The 20,724-nt window shown below is 40.7% G+C and overlaps 2 protein-coding genes across 3 annotated transcripts in view; both read left to right on the top strand.

The window, feature by feature from the left end:
• Positions 1–20,724, top strand: part of TMEM245 (transmembrane protein 245) — a 130,604-nt gene that overhangs the window by 38,814 nt on the left and 71,066 nt on the right. The window contains exons 7-8 of one of the 2 annotated variants that reach the window (XM_061588990.1): positions 9,441–9,464; positions 20,300–20,404. In XM_061588990.1, the coding sequence (XP_061444974.1) occupies positions 9,441–9,464; positions 20,300–20,404 (129 nt within the window). The remainder of the gene's footprint in view (positions 1–9,440; positions 9,465–20,299; positions 20,405–20,724) is intronic. The other variant, XM_061588991.1, reaches the window with a different exon arrangement.
• On the top strand, positions 4,299–5,909 carry LOC133366423 (uncharacterized). Its single transcript, XM_061589493.1, has 2 exons — positions 4,299–4,900; positions 5,231–5,909. The coding sequence occupies exons 1-2, from the start codon at positions 4,299–4,301 to the stop codon at positions 5,406–5,408; spliced, it is 780 nt and encodes a 259-aa protein (XP_061445477.1). The 3' UTR covers positions 5,409–5,909.

Here is a 20,724-nt window from a genome sequence, read left to right as displayed (position 1 = left end):
TTACCACAGCATTCCTGGCAGAGGTTTCCTTTGATGGCTATAGCTTGATTAATTTTTTAAATAGAAAGATTTTATTTTTAATGCAATGGAAAAACAATATTTAAGACATGGCCATAATTCTTAAAAATCACATTACCAACAGATTCTCAATAGTTGCATAAATTAATGAGGTTCCATGCAATAGTGTGACATTCAGATAGTAGGGACTGTAAATATACTTCATACCCCTTTATCCCTCCTTAGTGAATTGAGAGCCTTGGCCACCAGTGTCATAGCTAGGAGAAAAAATGGTTAAGGAGGGAAGCAGATCACAGGGCTGTTTCCATCTACTTCTGTTGCTGGGGCAAAGTTGCACGGGGAGCCACTAGATGCTATATTTGTTGAAATTAAAGACAAAAAAGGTCCTGCTCATAACCAAAAAGAACACAAGCCCAAATTACAACAGTTTTGTTCCACTTTTCAAAACAACCAAAATAGTAAAATAACACCTCATCCAGATCCAAGTGGTTGAGACCCAAACACCTTTGCAAAGGAGTGCAGAGATCTTTGTCCAACTCTTCATCAATCTTCTCCAAGCAATACAAGAACCACCTGATGCCAGGCAGAATCCAGGTCAACAAGCCCATAGGTAGTTGTCTGTTCTTGTTTGCTTGCATCTGGGTACAGACAATGGCAGATACCTGGGTCTGAGACATTGTTTCCCAGAGGTATGTGCTAGAATTCACTTTCCAGCCTGGGGACAAGTTTGTTGGGGGCATGGACTTAGGGGTACTAACGAACACTGCCTCATGAAACTCTTTTGGGTGTTCAGGCCTTCAGGAGAGTGCCATGAGACCAGAGATGTTCAGAAGTTTTTTTTTTCTTGGTTCCCAAGAAGAAGAATGAGGTACTTACAGACCAAAGTGGCTGAACAAGTTCCTGTGGAATATACATTTTCTGATGAAGACAGAAGCTGATGGTCACAGCCATCTTCTAACCTCCATCAGTGTCTTAGAGGCATATCTCCTTATTCCAATTGGACTCAGTCCCAGGGAATTCCTTCACTTATCTTACAACAAGCAGCCCTTTCAATACAGTGGACTAATTTTCTGGCTTACCTCTTCTCCCATCTCACCAAGTATTAAATCACCTCAGGCAGCAAGGTGTATAGCAGAGCTTGGAAGTAACTCGTTATTTTTAACGAGTTACTTGTAATTCGTTACAATTTTAAATAACGAGTGGGTAATTCCATTACATTTGGCAAGTAACGGAACGACTAGTAATTTCCCTACTTTTCAGCTGCAACTTTAACGTTTCCACGTTAGGTTGGACGTTACTTGGGGGCGGGAACAAGGGGAAGTCAGCTCCTGGCTGTGATTGGTTAACACAAGACATGTGCCTCATACTGATTGGACCTCTGCGCAGACTCTCTCTTCCCTTGTGATCTGTGTTAGGAGGCACGAGGGAAGAGGTGAATAGGCAGGGCTTGCTAGTGTCTGAGAGGAAAAAATGGACGCCGGAGGAAAAAGCCAGGGCAAGGACAACGGAGGAGAAGGCAGCAGCAGAATGGCGAAGAGCTGTGGAGGTGAGTGACGATGATTTGTGTGTGTGTGTGTGTGTGTGTGTCCCCACGGCCCCTTCTGCCCCCCCGTGGCATTTTTGCCCCCCCGCAGCCCCTTCTGCCCCTCCCACTGCCTCTCCTTGCCTTGCTGCCGCCCCCCCATCAATCACAAGGCACTTCTGAAACTTCGGCCTACCCTACTTCTCTTCCTTCCCCCCCTTTTTGAACTCTCCCCCTTGTTCCTATGCATACCTGTGTGCTGTATTTATCCAGACAGAGCACTCCTGCCTTCTAAAATGCCAGCTAGCTTTTTATTGTATATTTATTTGAACTCTATCTTTCTTTTTATTTGTATTTTTGTCCTGTTTAATCACAAGACTGAATTGTATGTGGGACAAAAACTGTCTCAGTAATAATAATAAAAATAAAAATAAAAATCATTAGGCATATAATAAATGGCTTAAGGCTGATTTTTTTGTTCTTGGCAGAGATGAGGTGAGAAGTAGGGTCCTTGCAGCTCCTCCTCTCAGTCCCCCAGCTCTCAAACTCATGTTCTGTGAGAAAGAGAGAGATTCCCAGTCCCAGAGAGAGATAGACTGTTGACAATCTCTGCTAATATCTATACAAATGTACATAACATGCATCACCTGAACTCACATGATCTAGAGTTACCTTAGATCTTGCAAGATTTGCAAATGAGAAGGAATAGGGTTTTATATTAGTTCTGATTGTCTATTGGGCTATCATAGGTTATATGTTTTTTTCATTTTCTATGGCAAAAACTCCAACTTCAGTGGAATTTATGTGATGTGTTCTAATCATTTGAATTTGGCTAATGAATGCTTTATTCTTTCATCAGAACTTTAGCAGTAGTACTAAAATATTAATAAAAAAGAAAAGGGAAAGAAAAAAATACTTTACATACATCATTCAGCTGTATTGCTAATTATAGATATAGATATAAAAGATAAATAGCATTTTGTCAAAAGTATTTTTGTCTACATTTTATACCTCATCCTTGGTTTTCCAAGCTTGGCATGGAATGCTTCTCATACAGAATTAATTTGAAATGCTGCATATTTATTATCATAATCATCATATTCAAAATAAAAAATATATGTACCGCCTTCAAGTTGATTCCAACTTATGGTGACCCTATGAATAGGGTTTTCATGAGGCTGAGAGGCAGTGACTGGCCCAAGGTCACCCAGTGAGCTTCATGGCTATGTGGGGATTTGAACCCTAGTCTCATTTTGTTCTCACAACAACCCTGTGAGATAGTAGGTTAGACTGGCCCAGGCAGGGTTATTCAGTGAGCAAAAATGATGCAAATAGGATCTGTTTTAATTGTGCTATCGACCTGCTTACTTCCACTCTGACTGGGGCATCTTGTAGCATGGGGAAGAGATGGGGGCACATCACAGCTGAAGTTCACCCATATAGGAGCATTATCTCTTGTTTATTACAGAGACGCCTGTTGCAGGTTTTGCTGCTGGGAGCAGCAGTCAGTTAGTGCGGCCACTTGAGTCACAGCTTGTTGATCCTGAGGAGGCAAAACTAGAAAGTGAGGTTCAGAAAGGAGGCCCTGTGCATGAGGAGGAGGAGGGCATGAAGCAGTGCCAGTTGCCCACAGCCACATCTACAGAACAGCAAGTACCATGGTTTGGCTTTGAGAAAGCTTGTACATTTGTGAGCCAGAGTGGGAAAAATGTTGTTGTACGATGCAATTACTGCCTTCCAAGGATCAAAAATCTGAGATCAGCTGTTTCCTCCTCATCCAATGTGAAGAAACATTTTGAGGTAAGCCTTTGTCATGCTGGTCCTCAAAGAGTGTCCATTGTCTATTTATGTTTAAATTGTGAAGTTCCTCTTCCATTTTTTCTTGGATTCATGCTTTGTTCTTCTTCCTCAGAGGGCACACCCTGAGAAGCTGAGAGCAATTGAAGAAGCAATAAAGGCAAGGAGACGTGGCCTTCCTGAACCAATGCATGACACCCCTCCTCCCAAAATGCTGAAGCAGCAGCAGACAACCCTTGAGAGGTGGGGATCTGGCAGGGAGCCTGTCACCCAGAGCAATCTCGACAGGAGAATCATTGATTTCATTGTAGAGGAGACATTACCACTTCAGACTGTGGACAAACCATCATTCATTAATCTGGTTCACATTGGACTCCCCAAAGATCTCACCATCATATGTGCCAAGACTCTGAGAGACAGAATTGAGAAGAGAGCATGCCACATGAGAGAAACTCTTGCAAACCGAATGGGTGCTGTGGCATATATAGCAACCACTGCAGATTGTTGGACCAATGGCAAGAAGAGTTACTTTGGGGTAACAGCCCACTGGATCAACCCAACTACCCTGAAACGTGAGGTCGGGGCCTTGGCTTGTAAGCGTCTGAAGGGGCGCCATACATACGATGTCCTTTCAAAAGCACTGCATGATGTACATGTGCAGTACAGGATCCACAACAAAGTTATGTGCACTACTACAGACAATGGCTCCAACTTTGTGAAAGCGTTCAGAGTTTTCATGGCCAAAGAACCAGTGGAAGCTGCAGGCACCAGTGACGATAATGGTGATAACCAGGAGGAGGAGGAGGCTGAGGTGGAGTTTGTGCCTATCTGTGAGATCCTGGACACGGGACCTGAGGCAGAGGAAGAAGCTGCAGACTCATGAGAGGATTTTGTTTTACCACCACACCAGAGATGTGCTAGCCACACCCTCAACCTTGTGGCAACACAAGACATAGAGGCCATGCTTTCTGACTCCTCCAAAAGTAGTCTTCTCGGTCCTTTCAAGAAACAGTTTCGTTCCTTGATGGGAAAGTGCAGCAAGTTGCGGTCGAAGCAGAACCAGTCAGCCCAGATTGCTGAGTATATCCGTGCGCAATGTGGTGTGTATCTGAAGGTACCGAATAAGACCAGGTGGAATTCCACCTTTGATGTGTTGAAGCAACTACATGAGCTCCTGTCAACTGTGCCACTAAAAATGCATGCCATAATGGACCGCTGCTCCTTGTCCAGGATCACAGCTGCTGAGATTGAAGTGGTACAGGAATACACAGAGATTATGGAGCCACTAGCCCAGTCCCTAGATATCCTGCAATGGGAGAACGGCATGTTCATGGGGTATTTGCTACCAACGCTCTGCAATCTGGACCGCAAATTAGAAGGACTGGAAAACAAACCTGAGAGGTACACATACTGTTTTCAGCTGCTGAGAGGTGTGCGCGAAGCCCTAAGAAAGCGGTTTGCAGCTATCTGGGAGGACAAGAGGCTTCTTCTGGCAGCCTGCCTACACCCTCGCTTCAAACTAGGTTGGCTGGAATCATGTCAGGCCACCACCCATACCAACAAGTAAGAACATTAGGGAAGCCCTTTGGGTGGATTACTCCAAGGGAAATGTTGTCTCAAGGGAGGCATCAGAGGGCTTAAGGTGGTAGGCAGGGGCTGGGCCTTTTCTTCCTGGGGCTCCTCATCACAACCTTGGGTTGCTGCAGGTAATCCTTAAGGGTCTGCTGTGCTGCCCCATGAGTGTGGTGACTTGGTCACCTTCCTACCTTCCATGTCATCATCCACAGGCTCAGGCTGGACCCTGAACCAGGGGACATGACAAGCATCAGGAAATGAAGAGCAGATGATGGTTTCCTAACATATATGTGTTAACATATCCTCTCTCTTTCTTAGATACACAATGGAAGCCTTGTTGAAAGCTGAAATAAAGATGGGTGTACTTAATGAGGACAGTGATCAGTCTTCAGATAAAGACCAGGAAGGAGATGACCTAGAAGATGACTTCTTTAACTTTCTGCCCCAGGGCAAGAAGTCAGCAGTGGACACTGCTGAGGAGGAACTGGTGAGGTAGCTGAGGTCTCCCAGCAGGGAAGTGTCATCACTCCATGGCTTTCCACGTGTGCTGTGGTGTTTTTTGCAGCACAACACAGGCATGCCTTCAAGCGCCGCAGTAGAACGCCTGTTCAGTACTGGTGGCAACGTAATGACTGTAAAAAGACATTCCTTGTCTGACATGCTCTTTGAACATCTTGTTCTTTTGAGACATAACAGAAACATATTATAAAAGCATTTCAAGTGTAAAAATTGATTTCAAGAGTTGGGGTGTCTTCATTGCTTGGGGGGATGTGAGATTCTGTTATGCCATTATGTTAATCTTATGGATAATATTTTTTATTCTACTACCCCCTGTGTGTGTGTGTTTATTTTTAATATTGTTTTAGGCTTCTTAGATGTGCAGCAGCCAAGGCCAGCACCTTGTAGGAGTTTTTTTAAAAAAGTAACTGAAATGTAATTGTAGTGATTACTTTTGAGAAAAAGTAAAGTAATCAGTTACTTTCAGAGCAATTGCAATTGTAACAGTAATTACTACTTTTTGGGCCAAGTAATTGTAACTGTGATTTATTACTTTTTAAAAGTAAGCTTCCAAGCTCTGGTGTATAGCAATATCACTTCTTGGTTGTTATCCTGATTTGTTCCGTTTCCAAAAACCAATATATAAAGGTTGTTTGGACTGCCTTAAAATGCCTCAAATCACGTTGAAGAGTGTACTAGCTCCATCCATCTCTAGAACACCTTGGAATAACTCTGGACACAGTACAATTCAAAGTGTTCTTGTCTCCAGAAATATAACAGAAGCTTTGGGATTGGTTTCCTGGGTGCAGAGATACACAGAAGCAAGCATTATGATTTTGGTATGACTCCAGGCTGTGATGGCTTCTTGCCAAGTCCTGACAGTGGTCAGAATTCCACTAAAGGCATCTTCAGTGGCTATTGCTACCGTTTTGGTATCCAATCTCCTACATCATTTATACCTCTCCAAAGACTGGTGGCTTTCTCCATAATATGTTTTTGCAGTACTTGAGCCTTGTCATCCCTGACAGTCCTGGTCACCACAAATGTCAACTTGTTCAGGTGAGGGACTCGCCTCAAAGGATCACTGGCTTTTGTTAGAGGCCAAGAGAAGCATCAGTTGGCTGGAACCGGAAACTGTTAAACTGGTGCTCTTTGTCTTTCAGAACCTGTTTCAAAATTGCCATGTCCTGGTTTGAACAACATATCTTGCAAAGGCATAAATGATCAGATAGGGAGGGAGGTGTTTAATGTCACGCTACCTAAAAGCCAGCACAATTATGAAATAGGCACAGTGGCAGCTGCTATTCAATGAACTGGAATAAAGCAGAGTGTCAGGCTGGCAAACTGGCACAGCAAAACATCTCTGGAAAGAGATGGAATAGGTCCTCAGTCCCAAAATATTCCTGAATCTAATTCAGTTATTCAGAAATAGATCTCTTCATCAGTACTGAAAATGCTTGCTTCAAGATTTTTTTCAAGGCATCCTTGTTCCAATGCAGAGGATACAATTTTTTCACATTTTCCACTCTGTGCAGAGGATGCCACTATAGGCTGTGTTAACCTTACATAAGTACAAGATGTGTTTATGTATTTGTACACATAAATAAAGATCAGTTAATCCAGTCCTAACTTTCAGGGTACATTCAGCTTACAGCAAGGAAGTTTCTGTCCAAAAATTCAGTTGAAGGAGTGGGTTGGGAAAAGAGGTGAGTGGGTGGGATCACCTTGTTAAATCACAAGCAAGCCAGAGTCATAAATCAGTCTTGGCAAGTGGAATATGTAAATATTTTCATGTTGCCCATCCAAGCATGTAATTCAGCTATTTTTAGCATTGCTTATTGATGAGAAAGTGTAATTCATAGAACAAAATGTAAATATTTTCTACATGCAAGTACAGATATGAAAGGAAATACTGTGTATTTTAAAATGATGACAGTAAGAAGACTAATCACATCAATTAATTAATAATGAATAAATGGATCACAGTATATGCTTTGTCACAATACAAAATTTGCAAACACTGCAATCCATTTTTATATACTTGTAGCATGCACAGATGATGAGCTCCTTACAGTGGATTGCCATGTCTGGTTATGTCATCCACCTTGGTTGATAGCCTGCCTCGTATGAACTTTTCCACCCTCAGCTGCACAGTGGAAGTGCTGGTCCCATATCCATGTTTGTAGTGCTACATGTTTGTATGTAGCATTAGTGTGTCTGCTGTTGGAGGAATAGACACATCAGCAATAATTGACATTATTGGGTTGTGACATTCAATCAAGATAGGAATAGAATGAATTGCTGAGAGTTTGTCTGAGCGTTTGCTGTATGTAGACAGATGAAAGAATGCATGGTCAACGTCTTGAACTGCCAGCCATATTTCCTATGTTGTATACTTTTCCTATTCCAAAGAAGGAAGAAACTATCATAATCGGTAAAGGAGTGGAAAACCAACAGAGGTCTGTGCATTTCTGCTTGCAGTTGAGAGCAGATCTCATGAATTGGGAATAAACTATTTAAATGTCCCACTGCTGTATTCAGTCCACAATCCAATTAACTGAGTTTAATTTATAAACACACAGACATGCAAACACATTTTTTTATCTATATAGATTTGATACGGCCTATACTGGCCCCCAGATGGAGATGCACATTTGTATCCTGACTGGACGCTGGTTGATACTACCGGAAAATTAGAAAGGCTTGTTGGTTGCCAGAAGCTTAATTTTTTTTGGTTCTTTAACCCACTACATAGGTCTCAGGAGGTTTCCCTTCTGACCTTTTGTCTTAAGCTGGTACACTAGCTGTTTGATGTGGCGCAAACTGGACATTTAGAGGGCTCTTCAATTTTACTTGGGTAAAATGGCAGTCTCACTGAAATCTGAATCTTTCCTTTCAGATTGGTTGTGAAGTTAGGAAAGTCTCAAAATCATTATTTCTAGATAATTAAGGGATTGCAGCAGCCTCCTGAAATAATTTCCTTTTGGAAGAAAATTGTAAAGCAGCAATATGTTCTTCAGTACATACTTTTTCAGGCTTTATAAAATTGACACCTTTTCCTCAGCAGTTATACCATTTGGGAGAAGGATCTTGCAGAAAGTAGTTGCTCATAAAGTCTTGGTCCCTGGACCCCAGTACTCATTTTTCACATCCTGATTTTTTTTTTGAATGCCCTTCAGAATCGGGAGAAAAAGAAATCCTATTCCTGTAATCCATGACTCAAGGAGGGTATTCCATACATCACTGTGTTGTCCTTGGGGTCATTGGTTGCTAAGGCTTCTGATTTTGCAGTGCATATGGGATTGTTAGGCAGGGAATTCTGTGGTCATTCCTGTGGTCCTGTGTTCTCTCAGTTTTTCTGTATAAAGTTTTGGTGGCCTATCAAGTTAATGAGTTTTTGTTATCAGTTTATAGGGTTGAGGGGTTGTTCTGCTCTTCTAGTCCAGTCTGGGAGGGATGAAGGCCCCTCCCCTTGATGGAGCAGCTAAAGTGATTGGACCCTGCCTCTAGATCAAGCGGAGGAGCCTACCCCCAAAGGCTTTTGGAATGCTCTCTGTGAGTCATGGAGAACATGGTAAGTCATTTCCTTTTCTCCATCTTCATTCCTGGGGATCCTTAAACGAATGCAGAATTGTTCTCATCCTGGAAAACTGAACTCTTTTAAAGAGTGATATCCAAACAACCCCCGAGGCAATTTATCATTTGTAAGTAATACTGTGACATATATATTAACTAATGGTATTCCATAAACTCTTGTTCAAGAGGCACCAATAGCAATCAGCAGTGCAGTCCAAAATTTGTTGGTACAGTGTGTATTTAAGTTGTCCAAATACTGTGCATTTTTTTCTGATTGAAAAAAATGTTTCTTTTCTTTGTGATGAACCTCTGTCTCTGGAATGGTTTCATTTAATTCCTTGGATATGCCTGTGTTTTTTGTTTCCTTTTTGCATTACATTTGTATTCTCCAATAATCCTTCACTGTGTTCTTATCTTTTTCTCTTCTTTGTTCTCCCACTTTCCTTCCCCCAAGCTGTGGCATTGGCTTAATAAGAAGGTAAATAAGCAGACAGTTTGTTTACAGTTAATAGATTTTTGTGCCCTCTTTCGGCATGAAGTGTTTGTTTCATTCATTTATTTATTTATTGGTAACATGGCTTGCTGTTGATTTGCATCACAGTTATTTTATTATTCCAGGTCATGATATAAGCTACAGAAAGTCATTCGGTGCAGTCTAGCTTTCTTTAGCATGCTTGATGGTGAAGGGTTACGTATGAGACATTGACATTTAATGATGAATACTCGATTTGGCTCCAGCTAAGAACTGAAATAACTTGGCTTATGTTTGTACACAACAGAGAACTTGAAGTTGAGGAATAGATATCTAAAGTGGTGTGGAATGCTCACACAGCTTTTGATAAAATTTTAAATAATATAGTCTTCATATAAGAATTGCTTCATTTGCTGCCAAAAGTGGAAAGCGGGGTTGCAGGGTAAAAAGAGAAATGACAAGAGGAGTGTGATTGCTTAACTCTTGTCCTTCTGCTACTTTTCCTGTACTCCCATTCCCCCCAGGTGGTTTCTCCCACTTGCCTTGTTCAAGACACATTACAGGCAACCCAGAAATGAGGTTGCAAACAAGAGAAGTGGGGAAAGAGTTCAGCACCCCCTCTCAGCCCTTGTCAGATATCCCCAGCCCCTGCTTTGGAAATCCTGTGTTTTGCTGCCAAACATGTAGTTCCATTCATTATCTCTAATTGGCTTCTGGGAAATAAATGTTTCTAAAAGATCATGAGGGTCAAGCTTTTCAGTGATATGGTAGTAATTGGAGAATGCAGAAGATGGATAAAAATGGATTATCTGGGATTTTAATTTGTAACTGGGAAATGTGAGCAAGCTTTTGAACCTGGGAGGTTGTGGGCAGAGAAGGAAAAGAAAACAGAGTTTCAGTCATTAGAATGTTCATCCGCTCAGGTTCCTTTTGACTATAGTGTTGTTGTCTTTTAAAAAACCTTATGACTTGCAGTGTTTTTAATACTTGAAATTATTTAGGTCTACTTTAGACTGGTGCAACCATAACCTGGAAGCCTGTTTAAGAGATTGAGATGGGCCACAAGCCTATGTGCTGTTTTTCCCCCTGCCATCCTTAATCATAGGCCATGTGTCTACAGTGATACCATTTGGGAATTCAGTCAAATGCAGTTGGCATTTGGCAAATTATAGAAATCTGAAGAAGTACTTTTTTCATGATAATCTCAAAAAAACTATAAAACTTCTCATGAATACATGGTTAGATATCACACAGGGCATTCTAAACTAAGATGAAGCCAGTGCAATAAAAGTAACTAACAGGCAGTTCTGCTGTGGGTAGGTCATAATAGCGCTGTGTCAGTCATTATTAAATTTATTGCCTGCCTTTCACCAGCAGGTTCCAGGATGGGCAGGTTACACCGGTTTAAAATTCAATATTAAAAACGGTTAAAACAAATTACAAATTACGTGAAAACACTCATATCAGGTTTCATCTCTGGGCTGCTGCTGGGAGAAAGGGCAGGATATAAATCTAATAAATAAATAAAATAATAATACAACTCAGGGTAAACACCTCTTAGTATCTTTTAGTAGACTTAATGGGCTTTATCTCTTAGTAGATCTAATGCACTATATCTAAGTCATACTTAGAATAGAGATGGCTAACTTAAGTCTGTTGTATTTAATTGGGCCTACTCTGAGTATGACTTTGTTCAGATACAACCCAGCGACTGCAGATATTGATTTTAAGAGAAAATTTGCATATTTGCTCATATACATACATAACACTCTATGTACAAATATTTCATTGGAAAACAAGATGTATATAGAATATTTGATGCTTGTATGTTAAATTATTTACACATGAAGAGTGTACTTTAGTTCAGAAAAAAACACAGAAGACTTGATTTCTATCATGCATATATTTAAATATAAATTTCATTTGTTATCTCATAGTGAATTCAATATTTAAAATAGTTTGATTTTTTTATATACTGCAGCTTGTGTTCTGTATTTCTAAAAAATCAGAAATGAACTTTTGTCGATTAAAAAATTGTGTAATAAATTTATTTTGTACTCAGGCTGAACATTAGCTATAAATTTCTTTAAAAAAATAATTTCTATTCACAAAAGGCTTCTATTGACTACATGCTTACTATTTTCCTTAAATGAGTGACCTTCTGTGGCTTAATGGCTTGGTTTCTCTAACTTAGGCTGCAGTTCAATACATATCTATTGAGAAGTAAGCTCCATTGGGTTCAATGGGACTTACTCCCAGGGAAGTGTGTATTGGATTGCAGCCTTAGATAATGATTGTGGCAATTGTTTGTAACTGTTAATAACTTCAGTTAGTTGCTTGAATATGAAACTAAATCACTAAGGTCTCAAAATATTTCTGTGTATGAGGAGAGATTGAAAGCATTGATTAAGAATAGCCTGGCTAGCAAGAGAGAATTTGTGTTCAGCAAATTATAACATAGTTTGACTTACATTTTCTTCCAACTCCTGATATATAAATACACAAATTTAAATGCAGATGCAAAGAACATCAGAAATGTAAAGCCTGATCATTGAGGTGCAAGGTGCTCTTTGGTTAAAAATAAAGCCATACATTTAATTCACTCCAGTACACGTTGACTTGCAGTAAGGAACTAGTGCACACATAATGATTCAGATCCTTTAATTGTGGTTAAAGGAGTGAACTGTTGGATTGCATCTCCTTGCACACAAATTTCTACCATGGCTTAACCTTTTCTAAGGCTTACATCAGCACTGATCTTAACTATGATGAATGCTAATTAGAGTTCGTTATTAACTAGTGTTTGAACTAGGGCTGTGGAGTTGGAGTTGTGGAGTTGGAGTCGGAAGCAATTTTGGGTGGAGTCAGTCGGAGTCGGTAGAAATGTACCGACTCCGGCTCCAAAATAAATTTTGATTGACAAATTTTTAAAAATATAAATTCAAAATGTCAAAGAAGCTTCCCATGAAGTCAGCTGTAGTTGAGCATTTCACCATAACTCAAGATGGAAAACATTTTGAGCGTCAGTGTATGACACAGGACCTAGATGAAGACAAATGCTGTGATGCCAAGATCAGCGCATATTCAGGCAGCAATAAAAATGCTCCTATGAAAGCTTCCAATTTAAAAAGACATTTACAGCCCTTTCCAGGGCTGTGGAGTTGGAAGCAATTTTGGGTGGAGTCGGAGTCGGACAATAGAAAAATAGAGGAGTTGGAGTCGGAGTCAAAGGTTTGGCGTACCGACTCCATAGCCCTGGTTTGAAACCAGAGTTTTAAGCTGGTTACTCCTTGGTTTAGGAATCAGGAATATTATGTGTATATCAGCCTTTAGTTTCTTTCTGAAAATATTGGATAACCTTCGGAGTCTTGAGGCTAAATTGGAACAGCCAAGAAAACTGCTTGAGTAATCAGATGATGCAGTCATCTGCTTGTATTGGAGAGGGAGATAAATTATATACACTACCAGCAAACTCTTTCTATGAGTGCCAATCCTTATGTAGCAAAAACAGCACCACATACGAGAAAGAAGTATTGGCAGGCTTGGAGGAATTCTAAGGTTTGCGGAAGTATTACAAAAGTTTGTAAAATAAACCTTAAAGGGGGGACATCTCAAAACACCTCAGTGATAACAGTATTCTCTATGGCCATAAGATGGTAGATGTCTTTTGGGGGTGGGGAATGGAAAACCAGGGGTAGGGTGGAGTGCAGTTGCGTATTCTAGAAACGAGCATGACAAGCTGGCTGGAACACTGAAAGGAGCATTTTGTACTGCAACATTTTGTTCTTGGTCCCACTTGTTATCTCATGAGTGTGAATACATGCTTCAGTAAATATCCCTGTTATACTCGAAAATAAAATATGTTCTAGAATTAAGGAACTTTTCCAACCTGTTCATTTATTGTGGGCCATAGTATTAAGTTGTCAAGATCATTTGGCTGAACAGGCTTATTTATTTCAATATTTGTATCATTTATGCTTACACTTTTTTGTTCTCTTGATGTGACTCAGGTACAGAAGGGCTTATGAGACAGTAGTGTAGTGAGAAGAAAAAAGCTTCAAGTAAGGGTATATAGTAATCAATAATAACAGAGGGGCACACATTGTTCTTTGTAGTCTTGTGCAGAGCATAGCTCAGAACTTTCTAGAATTTAAACCTACAGATGTTTGGGGTAATGCCTAGCATGCATCTTCTCAGGGGTGGACTTTACACCTTCCTGCTCAGTTCTTCAACTGCCACCTAGCAACATCTCATGATTACAATTAAGGTTCCTATAGCTTTAATTGTTAGTTTTGTGTGCTCTCTCTCCTCCCTGTATGTTTAGTAATTTCTTTTGATTTTGCTTGATTCGTCTGCAGTGTTTCTGTTAATAGTTGTGGCCAAGTGTCTGTGGTGCAGTGTCTGTTGTTTGAAAATTGCAAAACGTGCAGAGGACAACTTCAAACCACTGACAAATATGATCATTATCGTCTTTCTGTAGGAGAAGAGCACAGGAATGGCCAACACAGTAATCCCCCTGCCAATGAGTTATGTTCACTGTCAAAATATAATCAAACGGTGTTCCATGATCAGTCTACACACATCTGTGTGATGCTTGAGAAAGGACTGTCTGTCTCCAAGTCAATGGCTTATTCTCCCTTGGCTCTACATAGCCAGTGATGGTGACCCAAGTTGCTTACCTACCTTCTCCAGATGTGCGGGTAATTGTTTCAGTTTCTGAAGTGGAGATTGAGGAGCTTTTATCGCTTTGCTGTCCAACTTGTTTGAGGTCCACACGCAAGTCACTATTCGTACCACTCCTCACTGCACATGAATCTCTGCACGTCCAGCATTCCCACCTTTCCTCTCTGGGATGGGAACATTGCATTTACTCTTATGAGTTCCACCAAGATGAGTGTTGGGACTCCAGACCTTAGGACTGCTCAATTTGGGACAACACACATCCTTTGTTTTCTATCCCACTCTCATTATTACTCACCCACCCAGATGGGACAAGAGAGACTACTTTGCCACCGAGGGACAGGTGCTGCTATGTTGCCTCCTGGATCCCCACAATCACAGTGGCACTATCATCTTCTTACTCTTGGACATTGTTTTCAGGATAATCAGCCACTTTTAAGTCTTCCTCTGGGTTATGAAGATGTGTTTCCTCTAACTCTGAACACAAGCATTTAATATCCTCTCAAATTTCTTTGGTTGCTTCTTGCATTGCCATCAATGGGAATGTCTACTGGCCTGTTGGTCTCCATAGCCTTGTCTGTTCCATGTCTTTATTTCTCTGTCTTCCAGACCAGAATCCCTTCAGGAAGAGTCATTATATTTGCTGGTTCATGTTGGTATCGACACCAATACTAATTGCAAACACAGTTCTACTCTTATTGGTACTTATATTAGTGCCCTTCACCGCACCTCCTACACAGACTATAGAACCATCTCTTCTGGCTCTCAGTTACACTATTGCTCTTGCACAGACTTTTTGAGGTGGCTTTCCCAACCTCAAGTTTTGTTTTGCTCCTAGTTTCATAAGCATTATTGTTGTCTTTTACTACTGAATCCTCGGCACCTGAAACCCCCATTCTGCTGCTAGTATTGTCCCTATAGCTCAGTGATCTTCAACTGTTCCAGACCTGAGACCCACCTCTGACTCCCAATCTGCAACATGGGACCCATTTCACATTTGATTTATACCAAATAGTGCTAGTAATGCACAGTAGTTATCCTAAAATAATAATAAATTATTGGCAATTCAGGGAGCAATATACAGTATTACCTTAGTGTTATTACTAAATAAAACCCAGTGATATTTACACTTAGCTATTGAAAACCAGTGATTCCCTCCCCCTCGCAATTTAAGTGGGACACTTGGGCATATTTGTTCTTCCAGATTTCATTCCAGTGAGGGGCAAAATTTGAAAGGCTAATGTGTAACTCATTTCGTATGGCTAAATTGTTTTTGTTTTTAGAGTCGCCATTGTTGAGAAGTCTTGCTCACATTGATAGGTGGTACCAAATGGCAGCAAATGGATGATAGCTTCACTTGCCAATTCTGGATATTCTAGAAATCCAAAACATTGGATAATGTTTTGTTGTTGTTATGTGCCTCCAAGTCGACTCTGACTTATGGCGACCCTATGAATCAGTGACCTCCAAGAGCATCTGTCATGAACCACCCTGTTCAGATCTTGTAAGTTCAGGTCTGTGGCTTCCTTTATGGAATCCATCCATCTCTTGTTGGGCCTTCCTCTTTTTCTACTCCCTTCTGTTTTCCCCAACATTATTATCTTTTCTAATGAATCATGTCTTCTCATTATGTGCCCAAAGTATGACAACCTCAGTTTCATCATTTTAGCTTCTAGTGATAGTTCTGGTTTAATTTGTTCTAACACCCAGTTATTTGTCTTTTTCGTAGTCCATGGTATGCGCAAAGCTCTTCTCCAACACCACATGTCAAATGAGTTGATTTTTCTCTTATCTGCTTTTTTCACTGTCCAACTTTCACATCCATACATAGAGATCGGAAATACCATGGTCTGAATGATCCTGACTTTAGTGTTCAGTGGTACATCTTTGCATTTGAGGACCTTTTCTAGTTCTCTCACAGCTGCCCCCCCCCCAGTCCTAGCCTTCTTCTAATTTCTTGACTATTGTCTCCATTTTGGTTAATGACTGTGCCAAGGTATTGATAACCTTGACAAGTTCAATGTCCTCATTGTCAACTGTAAAGTTCCATAAATCTTCTGTTGTCATTACTTTAGTCTTCTTGACATTCAGCTGTAGTCCTGCTTTTGTGCTTTCCTCTAACTTTCATCAGCAGGGTTGTGGAGTCGGTATGCCAAACCTTTGACTCCAACTCCAACTCCGACTCCTCTATTTTTCTACTGTCTGACTCCGACTCCACCCAAAATTGCTTCCAACTCCACAGCCCTGGAAAGGGCTGTAAATGTCTTTTTAAATTGGAAGCTCTCATAGGAGCATTTTTATTGCTGCCTGAATATGCGCTGATCTTGGCATCACAGCATTTGTCTTCTTCTGGGTCCTGTCATACACTGACACACAAAATGTTTTCCATCTTGAGTTATGGTGAAATGCTCAACTACAGCTGACTTCATGGGAAGCTTCTTTGACATTTTGAATTTATATTTTTTAAAAAATTGTCAATCAAAATTTATTTTGGAGTTGGAGTCAGTATATTTCTACTGACTCCAACTCCACCCAAAATTGCTTCCGACTCCACAGCCCTGTTCATCAGCATTCGTTTCAAATCATTACTGGTTTCTGCTAGTAATATGGTATCATCTGCATATCTTAAATTATTAATATTTCTCCCTCCAATTTTCACACCTCCTTCATCTTTGTCCAATCCTGCTTTCCGTATGATATGTTCTACGTATAGATTAAATAAATGGGGTGATAAAATACACCCCTGTCTCACACACTTTCCAATGGGGAACCAATCGGTTTCTCCATATTCTGTCTTTACAGTAGCCTCTTGTGCAGAGTATAAGTTGCGCATCAGGACAATCAGATGCTGTGGCACCCCTATTTCTTTTAAAGCATTCCATAGTTTTTCATGATCTACACCAGCCTTTCCCAACCAGTGTGCCTCCAGATGTTGTTGGACCACAACTCCCATCAGCCTCAGCTAGCATTGCCAGTGGTCAGGAAGATGGGAGTTGTAGTCCAACAACATCTGGAGGCACACTGGTTGGGAAAGGCTGATCTACACAGTCAAAGGCTTTGCTGTAATCTATAAAGCACAGGGTGATTTTCTTCTGAAATTCTTTGCTCTGTTCCATTATCCAGCGTATGTTTGTGATATGATCTCTCGTACCTCTTCCCTTTCTAAATCCAGCTTGGACGTCTGGCATTTCTCACTCCATATATGGTAAGAGCCTTAGTTGTAGGATCTTGAGCATTACTTTACTTATATGGGATATTAAGGGAATAGTTGGATAATTACTGCATTCCCTGGGATCCCCTTTCTTTGGAATTGGGAGGTATATGGAATGCTTCCAGTCTGTGGGCCGTTATTTAGTTTTCCATATTTCTTGACAGATTTTTGTCAGAATTAGACAGATTCAGTCTCAGTAGCTTGTAGCAGCTCTATTGGTATGCCATCTATTCCTGGTGATTTGTTTCTTCCAAGTATTTTAAGAGCAGTGTTCATCTAGCATTCTAAAAGTTCCGGTTCTTCATCATACGGTTCCTCCGTGAATGAATCTGTCATCCTGGCATCTCTTTTACAGAGTTCTTCAGTGTATTGCTTCCATCTTCCTTTTATTTCATCTCAGTCAGTCAGTGTGTTCCCCTGTTGATTATTCAACATCCCTACTCTTCGTTTAAATTTGCCTTTCATTTCTCTAATCTTTTGGAACAGGTAATTGTACTTTTAACCCTTGTGACACAATAGAGCTCAAGGAGTTGTTTCTGCAACTCCTACCTTAATTCTAATGACTGGGTCTATAGTGAATAGTGATTGTATTCATTCACACAAATTTTGGGAGAAACAGATACTGAAGCATGCAATTAACTGTATTACTTGTTGCATAAGACTTGCTTTGATAGAAGCAACAGCTTTGATGGCTTCAGATTTTCATTGGCTTCAATACATTTGATACATGTGGACCCATATACAATATACTGTTGGTCAAACTTTCATGCTTTTAGTATTTGCATCCTCTTTCTCTTTTCTGGGGTTTTTCTCCTCAATGAAATCTGTCTTCATCTTTGATGTAGAGCAAGAGGGCAAGTCATCAGCTCCATTATGCTTGTGTTTCTTACCAAAAAAGGATACATGGCATCCAAAAGGATTCAACTCTCCCTCTTATGACTCCTCTCAATTTCTGTTCCTTTTACCACCTCCTTTCTTTCTCCATCACCTGCCAGTGACTTTTTCTCTCCCTGCCCTCTTGAACTTTTTGCCCCATCACCTGTCTTACCTTTATCTCTTTTCATCTCTTGCCTTCTTCTTGCACTTCTTCAGTCCTTTCTCTGTTACCACTCTGTCCCTTGTGTCGCTTTCTTTCACAATCCTCTGTTCTTAGCTGCTTGCCTGTGATCTTTCCTCTCTGCTGACATCTTCTTCCACCTTCTTTTTACCTACCCACACATTACAATCCTTTCTTTTTCTCATCTGCTGTTGTTGCCTTTTCTATAGGCATTCATAGCCATTCTATCACACTTCCATGTATAGAATAGAAACAGCTACAATTCCTTCTCCACCTTCCTCCATGCACTAAAATCTACCCCACCACAGAGAGAGAGAGAGCTCAGCACAGCATTCTTCTCTTGTGGCTCAGTAGAACACGAGCTAAAAAGCAAAGTGCTGCTGGGCACCTGGCTGAAGTGGATATACAGCCTGAACAGATGTCCTGAAATGAGAGGAGGAAATATGTGAAGCAGTGAGGAAAGAAATAGAAACAGGGCCACGTGAGGCATGAGGAACTTGTTCCTGAGGCCTGTAAATGGATTCCCTCCTCTGCCCAGCAGTTTCCCTGACTCTACCCTATTTCAGGTTACAGGGAGTGGGGGTGAGGATGATGTGGCGTCCCTGCTTCCTCCAACTCCTGCCTCCTCCAGCCACCAGATTCCTCCTTTTACTTCCTGGGCCCCCAGTTGCTGCCCAGATGGCAACTGAGCTATCCCACTGCAGCTAACACACATTCTAGTCTCCAGCATACATCCACTCCAGGAGAAGTCTAGAAAGCCACAGAAATAGACTAGAAAGTGAACAGAGTGCCCCTTCTCCATATACAGCTCACCACCTAAAGGTGGGGCATATGTGGCCAGAAATATGCATCTTATTGAAAAAGGTTCCTGCCTTTCTCCTGCCACATTGCAGCATTCATGGAAATTGATAAAATGAGCGTCTCATCAGAAAAATGCATCCTAGCCCAGACACCACATGTAGTGCTTGTTTGGTCTGGTCAACCTTAGCTGGAGTCCAATATGATGGTAACAGCTTTGCTGCAATCCACCTGTGGTTGAAGACCTATGAGTAGGTCATTTCTGTATGGAACTATGAAGAATGTTCTGTGGACAGTCATACAGTTCCTGGACTGCTATAAAATCAAAGCAGTGATTAATGTTTCATGTGTGTAGTCAGAGGACAGTGCTTCATAAGTCAATGGTATAGGTAACAGTATAGGTTACACCCAGTGTTTATTTATCATTTATTTATTAGATTTATATTCCACCCTTCCTCCCAGTAGTATAGAATCCATGTTCAAAGCCCTGTGAGTTTGCGCAAACATACCCTTTAGGCATATGCTAATGTGCATGTATATGTGGAAGCCCTGTAGCTTCTGTTGACTGAAGGGATTTTGAGTGCTTAATACATTTGAAATTTCTTTTGGGTTACAAAGGGACCTGGTTAACAGCTTATCACAAGCCGTACTTTCCATGTACAGATAATGACCATCTGATTATTCAGTGTGAGAAGCTGAGAAATTAACTGAAGTTGCTTTGTGTCTGGTAAATAATGCTAAAACTATTTACTGTTTTTCTGGCTATTATTTATGTTTCTCTTAATATTTTTAATTTCTTGTATTGTACACTCTGCCTATGTGTAGATGCACCTAGATTGGTACCCTTTTTTGCAGTCAGTGAATTGGAACCAGATTTAGTCATGCTTAGAGTAGGCCCTTGAAATCAATAGGACTTAGGTTAGTCATGACTAGCTTGTCCTGTTGATTTCAGTGGGTCTGTTCAAAGCACAACTAAGTCTGAATTCAACCTAATTTTATGCAAATGAAGATCTCACTGAGACAGTGTGAGTACTTTTACACATGATTTTGATTTCTTAATGTGCCATGACTTTTCTTTCTTTTTGTTCTGCACAGATGATCGTGTGGTTGGAGAAGATGCTAGATAAAATCATTAGCATTTTCATCATATTTGTGTTAGTGATAGGCACTCTCCTCCTAGCTCTGCTCCTCACAGCAAAGGTACTGTGCCCAATTAAGCAATGTTACTATTTTATTGGTGAAAGTGATATATTCATGTCTACAGAGATCACTAATGTTTAATGCTTTGTTTCCACTTAAGACTGGAGTAGTTGTAATAACACAAGTTTGCCTTTAGTTTGATACGTGGTGGACTATTGGAAAAAAAATACTGTACTAGTTGTCAAGAATGCCTGGTTTGTAAAGCTGTTAGCTAAAATGGTTCTGTGGCAAGGAATTATGAGGAGAAACATCTTGCCTGAATTAGGGCCTCTGGGAGGCCATGAGACTGTCAGTTCGCACAACTGAACTCAGTTAATTAG

This window comes from Rhineura floridana, chromosome 11 (assembly GCF_030035675.1).
Source record: "Rhineura floridana isolate rRhiFlo1 chromosome 11, rRhiFlo1.hap2, whole genome shotgun sequence".
NCBI classification, from domain to species: domain Eukaryota; kingdom Metazoa; phylum Chordata; class Lepidosauria; order Squamata; family Rhineuridae; genus Rhineura; species Rhineura floridana.
This window is presented reverse-complemented; position numbering and strand designations above follow the sequence as displayed.

What these genes read in the sequence shown, in the direction of transcription:
- LOC133366423 (XM_061589493.1), top strand. Translation starts at nt 4,299, where the DNA reads ATGCTTTCTGACTCCTCCAAAAGTAGTCTTCTCGGTCCTTTCAAGAAA. An exon ending in GCCACCACCCATACCAACAA is followed by an intron (nt 4,901 to 5,230) that starts GTAAGAACATTA and finishes TCTCTTTCTTAG; the next exon opens with ATACACAATGGAAGCCTTGT.